The 16,706-nt window shown below is 40.7% G+C and overlaps 1 protein-coding gene across 10 annotated transcripts in view; it reads right to left on the reverse strand.

The window, feature by feature from the left end:
- Nucleotides 1–16,706, reverse strand: part of MPDZ (multiple PDZ domain crumbs cell polarity complex component) — a 101,943-nt gene that overhangs the window by 50,268 nt on the left and 34,969 nt on the right. For 6 of the 10 annotated variants that reach the window (XM_050716373.1, XM_050716377.1, XM_050716376.1 and 3 more), the window contains exons 13-17: nucleotides 14,856–14,935; nucleotides 10,183–10,329; nucleotides 9,327–9,494; nucleotides 8,114–8,299; nucleotides 3,208–3,417 (exon numbers count right to left, since the gene is read on the reverse strand). In XM_050716373.1, coding sequence (XP_050572330.1) covers nucleotides 3,208–3,417; nucleotides 8,114–8,299; nucleotides 9,327–9,494; nucleotides 10,183–10,329; nucleotides 14,856–14,935 — 791 coding nt within the window. Of the gene's footprint in view, nucleotides 1–994; nucleotides 1,112–3,207; nucleotides 3,418–8,113; nucleotides 8,300–9,326; nucleotides 9,495–10,182; nucleotides 10,330–14,855; nucleotides 14,936–16,706 lie in introns of all 10 variants that reach the window. The other 4 variants (XM_050716375.1, XM_050716370.1, XM_050716368.1 and 1 more) reach the window with 1 other exon arrangement.

The following is a 16,706-nucleotide window of genomic DNA, read 5'->3' on the forward strand; positions in this document are numbered from 1 at the left end:
GAGTAAGGCAAATCCTATTATGCCGAAATAACTAGCAGTTTAACTACTTCATCAAGATAAACTGAAGAAAAAAAAAAGCCTTGTTAAAAAGCACATTATTAAACACAGCTTGTCATTGGCAAATATGAAAAAATATCAAACACACTGCAATCAGTAATTCAGAGATTTTTTCCTTGGAAGGATCCATTTCAGGTTTTTGTTTTGTTTAATTTGTTCCTTCAATGAATTAAGTTATGGTGTTTAGTACAAACTGTTTACCTACTCATATCCCCAGAAAATGGGGGCCAAACAACTTCAACGTAAGTCCCAGATCAGTATGAATAATCGTGAGAAGATATGTTTGGATTTTTTTTCTGTTTGTTTATTTGTTTTACAGTCCTGTTTCCTTTGACATTTTTCTTTAAATTCTTAATGGTAACTTTTGAGCTATGTAGGGCAGTGAATTTTCGGGTAAGTTACATTCTTTGTACAAGTGAACACATTTTGGCTTGCAAATCTCATAATCACTGATTGATGTTGAAGTTTAAAGAATACTATCAGGAAAAAAACACTGGTAGCTTTCGAAGATGGACAGCATTCTTTGTAAGGCTGACTTACATGCAAAAAGAGTCCCCAAAACTTTTTTCAAGGCAGCTAGGAAAGTAGAGTCATATAATATGAAACACAGGCAAAAAGATTTATTTACCAAATGAGCACATGAACATTTCTCTACACAAGCTAAGATTTTCAAAGGGATGCACTGTGGATGCAAGGAGACATGGGTGGCCATGATCTTTTGAAAATCTCAGCAAAATTTAATTTTTTTTTTCTCCCCATGCAAACAGCCAAAATCTCTAGATGCCAGTTTCTACCATGTGGGAATTCATCTCAGCTATAGTGGATGAGTAACGTGGTGATAGTAAACACTAAAAGATAAGCATGAACAGTGACAAAGCAACCTTTTTTCATTATGAAATGCAGACTTAAGAAATCTTTGTTAAGTTGGGCCACTAACCAGAGCTAGATCAGCATGGAAGAGGGCTGCATCAGCTGGCCCCTCCTCCTCAAATGACTGGGCACTGTAGAAAAAGCAATCTTCCTTAGCAGAGACATAGCCCTCTTCTGGTGAAAGCTGCAGAAAGAACGAAGCTCTGAGTTGGACTGAGTGGCCAGGACACAGGGTGTTCAAAGTGCATTATGTGAGGGAGGTTTAGGGAGGTAAATCAATTCCAAATGCAGCAGAGTTCATTTCAATCACAGTTATACTGCTGAATAGGTAAAGAGATGTTTTTTTTTTGTTTTTTGTTTTTTTTTTTCCAAAATTATCTGAATTGATTCAGCTTCACATGTCACTTTAGATGCTCAAGTAATAAGAAATACTTATCCAGCTATACCACAGAACCTACAGGTTAGTCTAAATTCATTCTCAATTTCTGCTCTTACTAAGTATTTATTAGAACTGCCGGAGCTGCTATGAGGAGACAGAGCCTAACAGTGCAGGCCTACACAACCTCCCAGGTTGCAGAATATTCTTGTTCAAAGGAACACTGAATCCACTGCCTGTATTTTAAGGTGGTGTCTGCCAGGTCTAACAGCCTCAAGAGGACAAAACATAATTCTCACTGCAAATCAGCACCTTTTTCCAACATAATTTGATGTTAGGTTCACTCAGCCAGTATTGCAAAGAAGCCAGTGATTACTCAAAATGCTTACTTAACTGGTAAAATCATACTTGACATATTAAAGTAGAAATACAGAATGTTTACAAAATTCCAGGAACAGAGACAGAACAACCATGAACGTTCTCTTTCAGAATGCCTTTTTAAGTAAGACAATGTTGATTTGCAAGACATTTTAGTGTGTGACACACAGTCTCCCCTATAAAAATAAATCTCACAAAGAAAGTTTAAAAAGTACCCTCTTTACTATGAGAAGGAAAGTTTCTATGAACTTAAACATTAGCCATTCCCTCCTACCCACTTCACATGCACTGAAAATGAAAATTTGGTATCTGCATCCACAAGGATTACAAGATTGTCATTGTGTAAAAAGCAAAAATGAACTGCAAAAAATCACTTGGCCTTACAAATACAGTGAGACTGATCTTTCTACATATAATACCGATGGCATTCTACTGATTTGAATTTATAGACAACGGGGACACTAGTCCATGCTCCCACTTTGCTAGGGATAATTCAGGAAGATACTCTCAGTGGTAGCTGTGAGGTAGATTTTTTTTTAAATTCACTGACCTGAGATGTCACTAAGGAAGTATACAGAGCCTAGAAATCACAGGAATCTTTCATTAGTTGTATCCTTACATAACCTTGAAATAGATGTTTATTGTCCTGGCCAATCCCCTATATTCTCCTTTATTTGTAAATCATAACACTTCCAGATGCAAGAGAAAGAAATGTGGAACAGACATTGTGCAAATAAGCACTCTTACCAGCCCTCAGAATGCAGAGTACATTATTAAAATATAACCATACGGATGCAGAACTGCACAGCATCCATACTGACACAATATCTCCATAACCCTAGGTCTTCTATGTCTGGAGTTCTTTGTTACCACTGAAAAAGACAACATACAATCCAAATCTTAAGGTTAATAATCTCCCGCTTAAAACTCATTAGGTATTTTTGCCCCAGAACGGCTAAAGGAACACAATTATTCAACCTCATTCTTCTAATTGCTAGAGACTCCTTTCTAAAATCAAGCCCAGAATTATTTATGGCTGTACCAAAATAACCAGCAGGTGCTGAGATACCTTGAGACTATTTACCACTCTTTAAATTAAGTATGTAGTCTGTATAGAAAGACTGCACACGTGCTATACCTATGCAGACCAGATCTTATGAAGTAGAGCAGGCAAATTCCAAACAACATAAAACTGTCTTTATGTCACCACCTTGCTCATTCAGAAAATCTTGTAACATGTACAAAATTATGTCTAGCAGCTTGCAGCCCTGAAAGTCTGTGCTGGTTGTAAGATGCTTCACTGTTTTTCTGCTAGGAGACCGGCGTGCTAGGTCCTGAAATCACCACACCTGTCACACGCTACGCAGGCCATTCCTGCATGCAAGGAATCTCATACAGATAGTCTTCCGGATTTCGTGTGTCACCTGACTGTATTCCAAAGCACAGAAAGTGTACACAGAAGTCAGGATCATTATGTACCAGCTTAAATGACATGAAAATTATCCACAGCACTCCCAGATCCTTACAGGCAGTGGTTTGGCAACTCCTATTTTAACTGTTCCTGTTGGGGCTCCTTTCAGTGCTTGCACTGCTTCCTCCAGGCTGCCATTTTCCAGGTTGATATCATTGACAAACATAAGCCGATCTCCAGGAAGAAGTCTGCCATCTTGCTCAGCCACACCACCGGGAACTAATGAGCGAATTACAATTACAGTGTTTGCTGGGTCGACAGGATCCTAATTGAGTGAAAGGAAGAGAGACATTTCATTTTATTTACTCTATCTTGGTAGGCTTATTTTATACGTGTACTTTTAATGACCCACAACACAGCCCTGCTCCAGATGAACCCTCAGCAGGAACACATAACCCTGTCCATACAGCTGTACATTTATGCTTCCTTCTGTTTCCCATTCCTAAATGTGAAAATCTTTTCTAGGTGATGTTCCATCACAAATCTCCAGCATAAAACACTGTTAAATTGCTGAGTGCAGTATGTACTGTAATGAGTAATCACACCAAAAATGTAAATACTTCCTACTGCTATGACACTGTGCAGACCTCATCCTCTCTTACACTTAGCTGTTTGTGAATAAACATGGACAGTTCAGACTGGGGAAAGAAACAATCTCTAGTGGAACAAACAGCTTATTTCAAGAACTACCATGTACTTCATGGCACCAGATCTTGCTCAGCTGGGAAAGCACATTTAAAGAGTAAAGTTCTTGTGTGTGCCTAACCAAATACTTTACGAGACAGGAACATACCAACAGAGCAACAAGGCACAACAAAGCCATTTTCCTTTCAAAAAGAAAACTGTTTTCAAATCTGCATCCTCCAATGCACTGATATTTTTATAAATAAGCTAACATCAAGCTCTATGAACAGGAAAGTATAATTCTTTTGTAACAATCATAACATGTACACAAACTTGAATAACTCTTACAGAAATTACATTCACAAGGAAGATCATTAGATGTTAATGTTTCCAACACATGGCAATTCGCTTGTGTGCATGCACAGAAAAATATGAGACATACATAATAATGTATCAGCTTTACTGACAGCAAAGGAAAGAGAAAAGCAAACATCTACAAACTGGAAAGCAACTGTAATAATTTGCCATGCCAAAATGTACATCTGAAAGGATGCATATCATAAAGGCAGCAACCAAAATCGCAAGAATTAGAGACCGCTGAAAGCTAATGTGAGAGAGAGGGGTTGAGAGAGGGAGTGGGGGAGAGAAGACCCTTAACACATCAGAGTAATTAATGCAATAAAGAGAATGCCATGAGGAAACAAAACTTTACAAGTTGAAATATAGCTAGCATTGCTGGACATTGTGCTTGGACCTGAATACTGACACTTTCCTCACTATTTTAACAAGTATTTTTACTGCTATTTGAGATGATACTACATGACATATTTTTTGAAAAAAATCACCTTTCTAGTGTATGTGATTCGTATGTCCCCCAGAGTCTTCCCTGGGGTAAGGAATAATGTACTCTCCCACAGGCCTGCCATTGTATAAAACATTAGAAATACAAAGTTAACCTTCACTTTAGTCACTGTCCATGGAAAATTAATTAAAAATTGGATGGAAAAAGCAAAACACAAGCATAAATCTTACTGTAAACTTAGCTTATTGTTCACAGTCTCAGATGAAAATAGAACTTTTAGAAACAAACTGAAATGTTTTAACCCCATCTCAAAGGTGAGAACACAGGACACAAATATTATAATATCCCCCCCACAAAAAGGGTAAGTAAGTTTCTGAAAGCTTCCTGTAGGCCTGTAGGATATAACCAAACTCACAGTTGTAAAACATACACAACAATTTAAGGTATTTCCAACAACTCTTAATAAACAAAATGTTTTAAATAACCACATAGACAACCACATTTTGTGTCTACACTTCAGAAAAAGGTAAAGCAAAAATATGCTTTAGTTTGTGCTGATATGGACTCCAAATACTCAGGCTCAGCTATAGTGTCTCATTTAAGAGCATTAAGAGTAACACATTAAATCATAACTGCTGTTTCATAAAATGAGTACTTGACTATACCTATATCCTTCAGATTAAGGCCCGTTTGGACACCTACCTGGGCAACCTGCTCTAGGTAAACTGCTTTGGGAGGGGGGTTGGACCCAATGATCTCTCAAGGTCCCTTCCAACCCCTACAATCCTGTGATTCTGTGATTACTAAACTACTCTGCTCTTCACAGTTATCAGTGTGCAAATGCAAAAAATACCTCTGGGGCATAGATTATTTCTAAGCAACGCACCATGGGAATAACTTCCACCTGCAAGAGACCTCCAGATGCAAAGTACAATGTGTATATCCCTTAGGGAAAAGATCCAGCAAAGACCCGCTAGACCACCAAACACTCAGGCAAAAACTTGTGCTGACCAGAGGGAAAGTTACTTGACTTTGATCAGAGATTAAAAAATATCCACTGTGACAACTGGAAACACAGGAGGAACATTTGTTGTATCCTGACCGAGTGGAGGCAGGAGACAGGCACTCAGCTGCTCTGACACAGGGACACAACATGAATGACACCTTGAGATGTCCGGGAATTTTCAAGTCAAATACAAAATGAATGAGAATGTCTAGGCACGTCCTAGATAGCAGCTAAGCAAGGGATTTCAGAATTACAGTTCTGGATTTTGATAAATCCTGCTTTAAGAATGTAAGTCCTTTATTGGATCTTTCTCTTAGCAAGGGCACCCTCGTTGCAGGTGCAAAATACATGGCAAGATGCTTGAGCATTCTAAGATGTGTACATCATTCATTATACCTGAGGCACAAGAGGTTCAGCTTTCCCAAGAGACTAGTATTTTACTGATTACTTATTTTTCTGGATAAGTAAAATCATTACCATGAGAACCTGTAAAATCACAGAATCATAGAATTGTTTTGGTTGAAAGGGACCTTTACAGACCATTTAGTTCCAACCTCCCTGCCACAGGCAGGGACTTCTTTCGCTAGAACAAATTTCCCAAAGCCCCATCCAACCCAACATTGTATACTTACAATAATGAGGTATCCATAGCTTCTTTGGGCAACCTGTCTCATCACCATCATGGAAAAATCTCTTCCTTATATCCAGTCTAAATCTACCCTCTTTCAGTTCTTTTTAGAACCTGGGATGCATCTGATCAGGTCCTGTGGTCTTGTGGTCTTCAGGTTCCTCAGGTAGTCTCAAACCTGATCTCTTACAATAGCTAGGTCTCCCTGCCCCTCTCTGCCCCCCTCCGCCAAGTCCTTGCCTTGAGGTTCAGGGACTTCAGAGATGTGGAAGGAGCGATTTACCAGAGAAAATGAGGAAAAAAAAACTGTTAAGTACCTCAGTCTTCTTCATGTTAGTTGTCACTAGTTCTCCCGTCTGTACCAGGGGGCAAATTCTCTATAATTACCTTTTTCCTGGCTAATGTAGCTGTAGAAGCCTTTCTTATCATACTTCACACTCCTTGCCAAATTCAACTCCAACTCTGCATTAGTTTTCCTGATCCTATTCCTACATACCCAGGCAGTGTCCCTGTATTCTTCCCAGGATACAGGCCTCTGGCTCCACTGCCTATGCATTTATTTCTTTCACTTTCATTTGACCAGGAGGGTCTTTACTCAGCCATATTGGTCTCCTGCCCTCCTTGCCTGATTTCTTACACACAAGAATCAGGACCTCTTGTCCTTAGAGAACTGCCAGCCCTGTTCTCCACCTCAATCCTTGAGGGCAGTTTCCTCATCATGGAGTCCCATCCACTAATTCCTCAAACAACTCGAAGTTCACTCTCCTAAAATTCAGGGTCTTGATTTTACTCTTCACCTGGCCCACATCCCTCAGGATCATGAATTCCACCAGGGCATGGTCACCGCACCCCAGGCTACCTTGATCTCTCTAATTAGTTTATTTGCATTGGTAAGCAACAGGTCTCTTAGTGCTACTCCTCTGATTAGGCTATCTACCTCCTGCATTAAGAAGTTATCCAAAAGTCTCCTGAACTGCTTACAGCTTGTTGTGTTGCGTTTCTAGTAGATGTCAGGGTGACCAAAGTAATCCAGCAGGATTATAGCCTGCAAGCACAACACTTCCTGTAGTTGAAGCAAGCATGCTTCTTCAACAGGTTACCCTTGTTAAGGTGGCTTGCAGCAAACTCCAAACATGAGGCTTCTTTTGTTGGCTTTCCCTCTAATTTTTACCCATAACCTCTCAAATTTCTCATCACTGTTTTTCAAAGTCAGCTCTGTAAAGTCAATCCTTTTTTTTTTTTTTTAAACAAACAAAACAAACAAACAAAAAAAAGCCACAGAGGGCACCGCCCCCCTCCTTGCCAGTCCCTTCTGAGCAGTTTATAGCCATCAACCACAGTATTACTATGACATGATTCATCCCACCAAGTTCAAGTCACAGTGATTATAAGTGATCAAAGCTTTCTAATTGCATGGTGGCTTCCAGCTCCTCCTGTTTTTCACCCACACTATGTGCACTGGTATAGAGGAGCTTCAGTTGGGCTATTGGCTGTGCAACCTTTTAAGATGAATACACCCTAATTCCTTTGAGGCATTTCACACGTTTTCCTGTTGCTTTCTAATACACGAGCAACTCCTGGCTCTTCTTTATTAGTCAAAACGGAATCCCTTTCCCTCTTTGTCTAGTTTAAAGCTGCCCTCAGAAGTCTGGCCAGCTTGTTGGGAAAGACCCTTTTGCCAGACTTGGCCACACGAATCCCATCATTATTCTTAACACAGTAAGAGAAATAAGTAATGTAGCTAGTGGGATGCCTGCCATTAGTGACATCCATTCAGCTTTACTACATTGCCTGGTTTCCATTAACATTTACCACTAAAATACTTATTTAGATCATATTGCAAGATCTAAACAATACAAAGTATTGAGTTTCCTACTCAAAGAAAGGAGTACAGAAGTTACCTGGTAGTCCAGTATGCTAAATCCAAGACCCATACTCCCCTTCTCCAGGTCAATGTGCTGTACTTCTGCTTCCCACATTGCCAAAGAAGAGCTCTGCACCTCTTCCATACTCTGAGATTCATCAGCCATTTCCAGAGTTGTTCCCTCTGTGTCTGAGGAGCCAATGAAACCAAGTTCGACATGAGCCTGGGAAAAAACAGTGTATGTTCACCAACTCCACAGAATGTAAATGTTTGTGAATTTGTAGAGACTAAATTCTGTTCACAAAAAAGAAAAACTAAGTGGTGTTTCTCTAAACATGAAAAAAGTGCAAACAGTTAACAAAATTATGTTAAGTCTAGAACAGAATTCACATATTCTTGTAACAAAATATCAATGATGCAAGTATATTAAAACACTCCTTGGAGACAGTATTTACAAAGCAAAACTTCCATCAAACTAAAAAGTTCAGAAAGCCTCATTAGTGTACGTATTAAAATATAAAGGAAATATCTGTTATTAAATGGTATGTCTAAAAATGCCTTGATCTAAATATAGTAGCACTGACAGGAGTCAGAATATTTGAAAAAGGAGGACACAGACACATACGTACATATGTACATATATGTATATACACACAAGTGTATGTGTTTTTTTCTCTTCCCTTGGTTTCACAGCAAAGCTTAGCAACAGTAAACTCAATTCTGTGTCTTGCCCAGAAGCCAGAACTGAGTTTATTTTCATACAAATGCTATTGTTTTCTTACACTGTAGGCCATTTCTACATGTTTATCACACCAGACAACCCAGAGCTTCGAACTTAGGAGTAACAGAAGTTTGTCTGTCAGGGAGTGCATGCTCAGGCTTGCTCAACTCAAACTCAACTCAAACCCAGCGTCAAACATAGATGAAATATAAAGATTCCAAAGACAACACAGTCCAATTTGCTATACCCCCACAGCCCACATGCAGAACAAAAATCAGGTATTTGGGTAGAAAGCCCCGTGTCTCCAATTTTTGCCAATGTCCCTACCAGTATGTTTATCTTCTGGTTGGCCTAAAGTACAGTTGATGAATATAATTTGTCTTTTCCTATTTATTTGGTTCCAAGTCCTAAAATATTAAAAGAGACTTCTAATCTTGTACAAGATCTTTACATGTTTTTTCTCAAGGAAACAGTCATTTTCTTAGTAATTTTTATTAAAAAATACATATATATATATATATACATATACCTTTTCTGTGAGCTGAACCTCAGATAGACTTAGACCATCCAGTACTTCTGGATGACTGATAGGGGGAGCCACTGGTCGACAGCATACCATTGTCACCTTAATTGGCAGTTCTTTCAAGATATTCACCACATCCTTGTGGTTTTCTCCAAGCAGAGAGATCTCATTCACCTCAAGAATGAAAGAATGCACAGTGTTTATAAGAAGAATAATGAACAAAAATGAAAAAAGAAACAAAAAAACACTAATTGTCTGATTTTTATGAAAACATTAATAGATTTTCAGCCCTCGGCTTCTACTCAATTTGGTGCTCAGAATCAGCACAAGCATATGTTTTGAGCTGAATGGAGAGTCTCATAAATTACATGATGCCATCTTACTAAACACCTTAGAACCCCAGTGTAAAATTCAGAACATACAAATATGAAAACAAACAACACTAGCAGATTTGCATAGGAACTGGCATATTAAGCATGAAAACAGATAAAACATGTAGATTTCTTGCATTCATGTGAACAAAACTCACATCCTAATTCTAAGAAAACAATTTAGAAAAGTAACCAGCTGTTTATTCCCTTCACTGTATAGGGGTATTTCTAGATGCTTTTGCGGGGTATTCTTTTTTCGTGACTTTCAATTGTATCTGAAATATCAGCTACGAGCTGAGAAATGCCTCTGTGCAGATGCAGTCACATAAATACGTGTAAGCACACATGAACAGCATGCACAACCACTTCCGGTAATGAGTGGTATGCTGTTAAGATATCCTACATTCCCAAAGTTGTAACCTGTGAGAAGCAAGTCACTTCTCAAGAATTCTACTGAAAGCAGACTAAAATAGAGCAGAACTTTTTCTTACTTCCAGAAGCTCATCTCCACTAAACAGCTTGCCACTTCGTCCAACTGGCCCTTCTGGTAGGATAGATCTGATAAAATGATGCCCCACTGTAGCTTCAAGGCTTATCCCTAGCCCACTGCTTTCACTGAATTTGCTAACTACAGCCACCTAAAACAGATTTAAAAACAAAGTTACTTTTGACATATTGAAAGCCATATCTGCATATCTGCTACCTCCAGATTCAATTTACATACAGTGAGGTGACAATTCCTGTAGGGAGAAACTACAAATACTGACATGTGTAATGCAGACTTAAAACTGCAAACAAACGTGTCAAGTTACTAATTTAAGTTTTTCAGTAACACTGAGTGAAATAACAGCAGCAGCTTAAAAGAAAGAATCCAACTTCCCAACAGGATGACAAGCACCGAGAGGATAAAATAAATAGCAGATAAAAACTAAAATCTACAGGCCACATTCAGTGTAACCTACACAATCACTAGTTATTAAGACTATCCTGGAAGGGAAACTATCACTGTGGATTCACATAGCGTCATCCAGGAACCATGACAGACAACAAAAAAACATATCTGAAATAACATGACTATGTTGCCCCCTGTGTGGGGATAAAGAAAGATATCAAAAGGGACTTCAGGGGATTGGGGCAGTTACTGGACAGAGTGAATGTGCAGGTGGTGTTTTCCTCTATCCCTTCAGTGGTGGGGAGGGATACTGAGCACACCTGGAAGGCCCAGCTGATCAATATGTGGCTGAGAGGCTGGTACAGCCGCAGGAATTTTGTTCTTTTTTTTTTTTTTTTAATCATGGGGAGGTTTACTTGGCACTTGGCCTGATACCTGCTGATGTGTCCCACCTGTCTCACTGGGAGAAACGGACTCTAGCCTGGGAGCTGGCAGGGCTCATCAAGAGGGCTTTAAACTAGGTACAAAGGGGGGCTCAGGGGTAAATAAGACTCGATAGAGATGAGCCTGGGGGAGCAGTCTGGGTTGGGGGTGAGGGCAATTGTGCAACTGAAGTCCATCTCCATCAGTGGTGGTCAGGAGCCTTCTTGGGCAGAGTGACCATTCCATGATAGAGTTCTCTATTCTTGGTGAAGTCAGGAGAGGGGGTTCAGTACCTTGGACTTGCAGAGAGCAGACTTTGAATTGTTCAGGACACTGGTAGGGAGGGTCCCTTGGGAATCAGTCCTGAAGGGCAGAGGTGTCCAGGAAGGCTGGACGCTCCTCAAGAAGGAAGTCTTAAAGGCACAGGAGCAGGCTGTTCCCATGTGCCATAAGATGAGTCAGTGGGGAAGAAGACCGGCATGGCTGAACAGGGAACTTTTGCTGAGTGTCCAGGAGAAAAAGAGAGTTTTTGTCCAGTGGAAGGGACAGGCAACTCGGGGAGAGTACAAGGAAGCTGCCAGCATATACAGAGAAAAAATGAGGATGGCCGAAGCCCAGTATGAGCTCAACCTGGCCACTACGGTCAGCGATAACACAAAATGTTTTTATAAATATATTAATGACAAGAGGAGGGCCAAAGAGGATCTCCATTCTTTACTGGACACAGGGGGGAACATGACTACTGAGGATAAGGAAAAGGCTGAGGTTCTTAATGCCTTCTTTGCATCTGCCTTTACTAGCCACTTATCCTTGAAATACTCAGCCTCCTGACCTGGAAGTCTGAGATGGGGAGCAGAAGAACCCCCCACAGTTCAGGTGGAAACAGAGACCTACTGCTCCACCTGGACTGTCACAAGTCCATGGAGCCAGATGGGATACACCTGAGGGTGCTGAGGGAGCTAGTAGATGTGATTGCTGGGCCACTTTCCGTCATCCATCAGCAGTCACGGTCATTCACGGAAGTCACTGGAGACTTGCCAACGTGACACCCATCTATAAGAAGGGTCGTAAGGAGGACCCAGGGAACTACAGACCTATCAGCCTGACCTCGGTGCCAGGAAAGGTGATGAAACAGGTCATATTGAATGCACTCACACAGTGTATGAGGGACCACTGAGGGATCAGGCCCAGTCAGCATGGGTTCATGAAAGGCAAGTCCTGCCTGAGCAACCTCATCTCCTTCTAAGACTAGGTGACCCGCCTGGTGGATGAGGGAAAGGCCACTGACTTAGTCTACCTAGACTTCAGCAAGGCCTTTGACACGGTCTCCAACAGTATTCTCCTGGAGAAGCTGGCACCCCATGGCTTGGACATGTACACTCTTTGCTGGGTTAAAAACTGGCTGGAGGGCTGGGCCCAGAGAGTGGTGGTGAATGGAGTGAAATCCAACTCGTGACCAATCACCAGTGGTGTTCCCCACGGATCGGTGTTAGGGCCCATCCTCTTTAATATTTTTATTGATGACTTGGATGAGGGAACTGAGTGCACCCTCACTGAGTTAGCAGATGACACCAAGTTTGGGGGGAAATGTCGATTTGCTGGAGGGTAGGAAGGCCCTGCAGAGGGACCTGGACAGGATGGGTCGGTGATGGTTTTACCCTGCTAGGCAGCTGAACTCCACCACAACCCCTCTCTCACTCCCCCTCCTCTGAAGAGGAGGGGAAGAAGAAAAGGAAAGAAACAACTCACAGGCTGAGATAAGGATAATTCAATTAAAAGACAATATAATTAATAAGGAAAAAATATTATTAAATAATTTAACTAAAGGGAAAAGGGAAGAGAAGAAAAAAACAACAAACAAAGGCTATGTGGAAGTGTAGAGGAAAGAAATTACTCTCTACTTCCCACAACAAGCAATGCTTGACCACGTCCTTGAAGCAGGGCCTCAATGCACATAGCTGTTGTTTGGGAGGACAGACTTTTCACAACGAGAGCCCACTCCTCCCTTCTTTTTCCTTTTTCCACATTTATTGCGGAGTGTAACATCGTATGGTATGGAATGTCCCTTTGGTTGGTTTAGGTCAGCTGCCCTGGTGATGTTCCTTCCTCACCTCTTGCCCACACCCATCCTGCTGGCTCTGGGGAGGGTTGAGGGAATCCTGATGCGGTGCTAGTATTGCCCAGCAGTAGACACAATACCGATGCGATCCCAGTGCTGTTCTAGCTCCAAGTGCAGAGCACAGCACTGTATGGGCTGCTGCAGGGAAGGTTAACTCCATCCCAGCCAGACCCAGTACAGGGTCAATAGGCAGAGGCCAATGTGATGAGGTTCAACATGGCTAAGTGCCAGGTCCTGCACTTTGGCCACAACAATCACATGCAGTGCTACAGGCTTGGGGCAGAGTGGCTGGAAAGCTGTGCAGAGGAAAAGGATCTGGGGGTGCTGGTCGATGCTTGCCTGCACATGAGCCAGCAGTGTGGAAGGTGACCAAGAAGGCCAACGGCATCCTGGCTTGTGTCAGGAATAGCATAACCAGCAGGACCAGGGAGGTGATCGTCCGCCTGTACTCTGCTCTGGTGAGGCCGCACCTCAAGTACTGTGTTCAGTTTTGGGCCCCTCACTACTAGAAGGACATCGAGGTGCTGGAGCGTGTCCAGAGAAGGGCTATGGAGCTAGTGAGGGGCCCGGAACAAGTCCTATGAGGAGCAGCTGAGGGAGCTGGGGTTGTTTAGTCTGGAGAAGAGGAGGCTCAGGGGAAACCTTTTTGTTCTCTACATCTGAAAGGAAGGTGTTGGGAGCTGGACATCAGCCTCTTCTCACAGGTAACTAGTGTTAGGACTAGAGGGAATGGCCTCAATTTGTGCCAGGGGAGGTTTAGGATGGAAATTAGGAGACATTTCTTCCCAGAAAGTGCAGTCAGGCATTGGAACGGGTTGTCCAGGGAGGTACTGGAGTCACCGTCCCTGGGGGTGTTCAAGGAGAGGTTGGACCTGGTGCTTAGGGACATGGTTTAGTGGGTGACAGTGGTAGCAGGGTGATGGTTGGACCAGCTGATCTTACAGGGCTTTTACAACCTTAATGATTCTACGATTCTACAATTCAGACTCTGGGGCAAGAACAACTAGAAAAAACTTTTAAGTACATAAATTGAAACACACCCAATATAATATGACCCATGCCAAATGTGGAAGAGGCTCTGCATGCTCAAATTTGCATTTTTGTAAAAACAGGACAAATGTCCGGATCAGGGTAGAGTCAGGTAAAAACTGAAACTTTAATCACTTATAGATATTTGCATATTCAAGTGGGAAGTGTATGCGACAATAATATCTAATTGTACATACTTTTGCAGAGACTAAAACTTTGGCATATAATTTTGAAATAAAGTCCTAAACTCAGCTACTGCTTTACAGCTGTATCTACAGTAAATGTCCCATGTACTATTTCTACTGCTGTATCAAACAATTCATTCAGTATGCAGAATGGATAAGAGATTTCAGGCACTAGCTTGAAATTCTGGCTAATCAAGGGAGCTTTGAAGTTTACCTTATATATTACTTTTTCTCTAATACACACTTATCCCCGTAAAGGCAGGAAATCTGTGAAACGATATCCAAAGACACCGTAACCTAAGACAATTGTGATTATTTTACCAGACTCACTACAGAAAAATATGATAAATTTTGCATATGGGTATAATGTAAAAGCCTCCCAACAGATTAGGAGCATATATATTATCTTTATAAATAAATAAACAAATATAATATACACATATTTGTATCTGTATGCTAGCAACATAGTACGTGGACCAATTAAAGGACACTCGATAATAATTACAGTTTACTTACCACTATTTCATAATTTGAACCCATAATCCTCTGCCACTTTGCCTTTGTAGCCGCTTCTTCTGTAGTAGTTAGCTGAAAATCTAGAAGTTATGTCTCAGATTACTATGACAAAAAATAAAATGTTCTGTCTAACCCTATCTCTGGTAAAGTTTACGCACCACACAAGATTACACAATCACTCCATGATGCTAACAGTCTCCTATATATGACTAAAAATTTGACATGTTCTTTCTCACCGGGTTTGGGCTTACCAGTAGAAAAACCTGAAAAATCATATTAGATCTCAGCCCCCGAAGCTAACTGTATTTTGAAAGACATGAAGTTCAGTCAAAAAGTCTGTCTTAAAGGCTGGGAAGAAAGGACAGATTTAAACCATCCTCGGTGTTGAGTGACGTTAATGCAACCTTACATGAGAAAGGAATGAAGTGGGCATGAAATAAAGAAATTACATAGATGCCCCACACATTTGTTAAATTAGACTGGTGGGCTGATCAGACTGATTCAGTGGGACAGCTGAAATATTTACAGATGCAATACTGAATCCTGCTGCTTTTGGACAGAACCTACATTTTACGAAGAGTATCCAAAATGGAGTAAGTTTCTAAACAAAATGTGGAGGTTTTATATTTTCAAAACTCAGAGCATGACCATAAAAGATCTTTTAAACCTGTAGGCCCTAGAGGGCAGTGGAAGAACATAAGCTGTAGCTCCTTTTTAAAAAAAAAAGGAAAATAGATTCAGATAAATGCACACACATAATGAGAAATAACTAGCAGCTGAAGAGCTGCAATGAAATTCCTGTTGGAATGGAAGGAGGGGAGAAAAGTCATGATGCTGTGAAAAATACAGTGACAAGCTAGGCAGCAAACTGCAGCAGCTCTTAACTTGATTGAATGTTTATCTGCAATCTGAATAAAACAGAGAAATGATTTTCTCCTGCTCACTTTTCCCTCATTCAAACTGTTTATATTTTAAGGCAGGAAACAAACAAATGGAAGGAACAGTATTTAGATAAAACAGCACAGCAAATTTACTGGAACCCTATATATTTAAGGTCCGCAGTCCATGCTGCGCATTCAGGAAGTATCAAAATAAGTTCTTTGTATCTAAATGCTAATCATAGACAAAGACTAAAATCTTTATTCAAAGATTAAGTTCTGAACTCCCACTGATTTTCTGTAAGAATTTAAGGTGACTAACAGCCTCAGACAGTGTCATAAATCTAGACATCGCTCAGAACATTAAAAATAAAGCCAGCTGCTTAGGTGCTGTGCAGCATTCAAATATGACAGTACTTCCTCAAAAGCAGAGACCCTGCAGTGTCTGAAGGGAAGGTATTAAAAACAAAGTTTTCAGCTATCTAGAATAATGGAAAGCAGTATTTATGAAAAGATACACTGAAAAGATACCTATTAGATCACACGGATGCTTTTCAGCTTCTCTAGCTATGGAAGCAAGGAGATATTAGAAAACACATCAAATGCTGTCTCAATCTGGAAAATATACGTCCACATTGGACATTTGAAATGAGGCACAATGCCCTAACATCTCAAGGGGAAAAGGAAATACCCATTACAAAATAATAACTTCCATAAAAGACATGGGAAAGTCAGAGCATGTCAGTGCTCCAGAATTGTCTGAATTTCAAACACTAACAGAAAACACAGACTGAAATGAATGCAAGCTAGGGAATTTGTGAGAGAGAAGCTTATCACAAAAGATAAGTCCTCAAACTTTAGCTAGATAGCTGCAAGGAATTGGAAAGATAGGGCATGTTGAGTTAGAAAGAGAAGGCACATAGGGGAATAAGGAGGCCAAAAGGTTTAATGAAAAAGTTCAAGTGGAAATACA

This window comes from Cygnus atratus, chromosome Z (genome assembly GCF_013377495.2).
Source record: "Cygnus atratus isolate AKBS03 ecotype Queensland, Australia chromosome Z, CAtr_DNAZoo_HiC_assembly, whole genome shotgun sequence".
Taxonomy (NCBI): domain Eukaryota; kingdom Metazoa; phylum Chordata; class Aves; order Anseriformes; family Anatidae; genus Cygnus; species Cygnus atratus.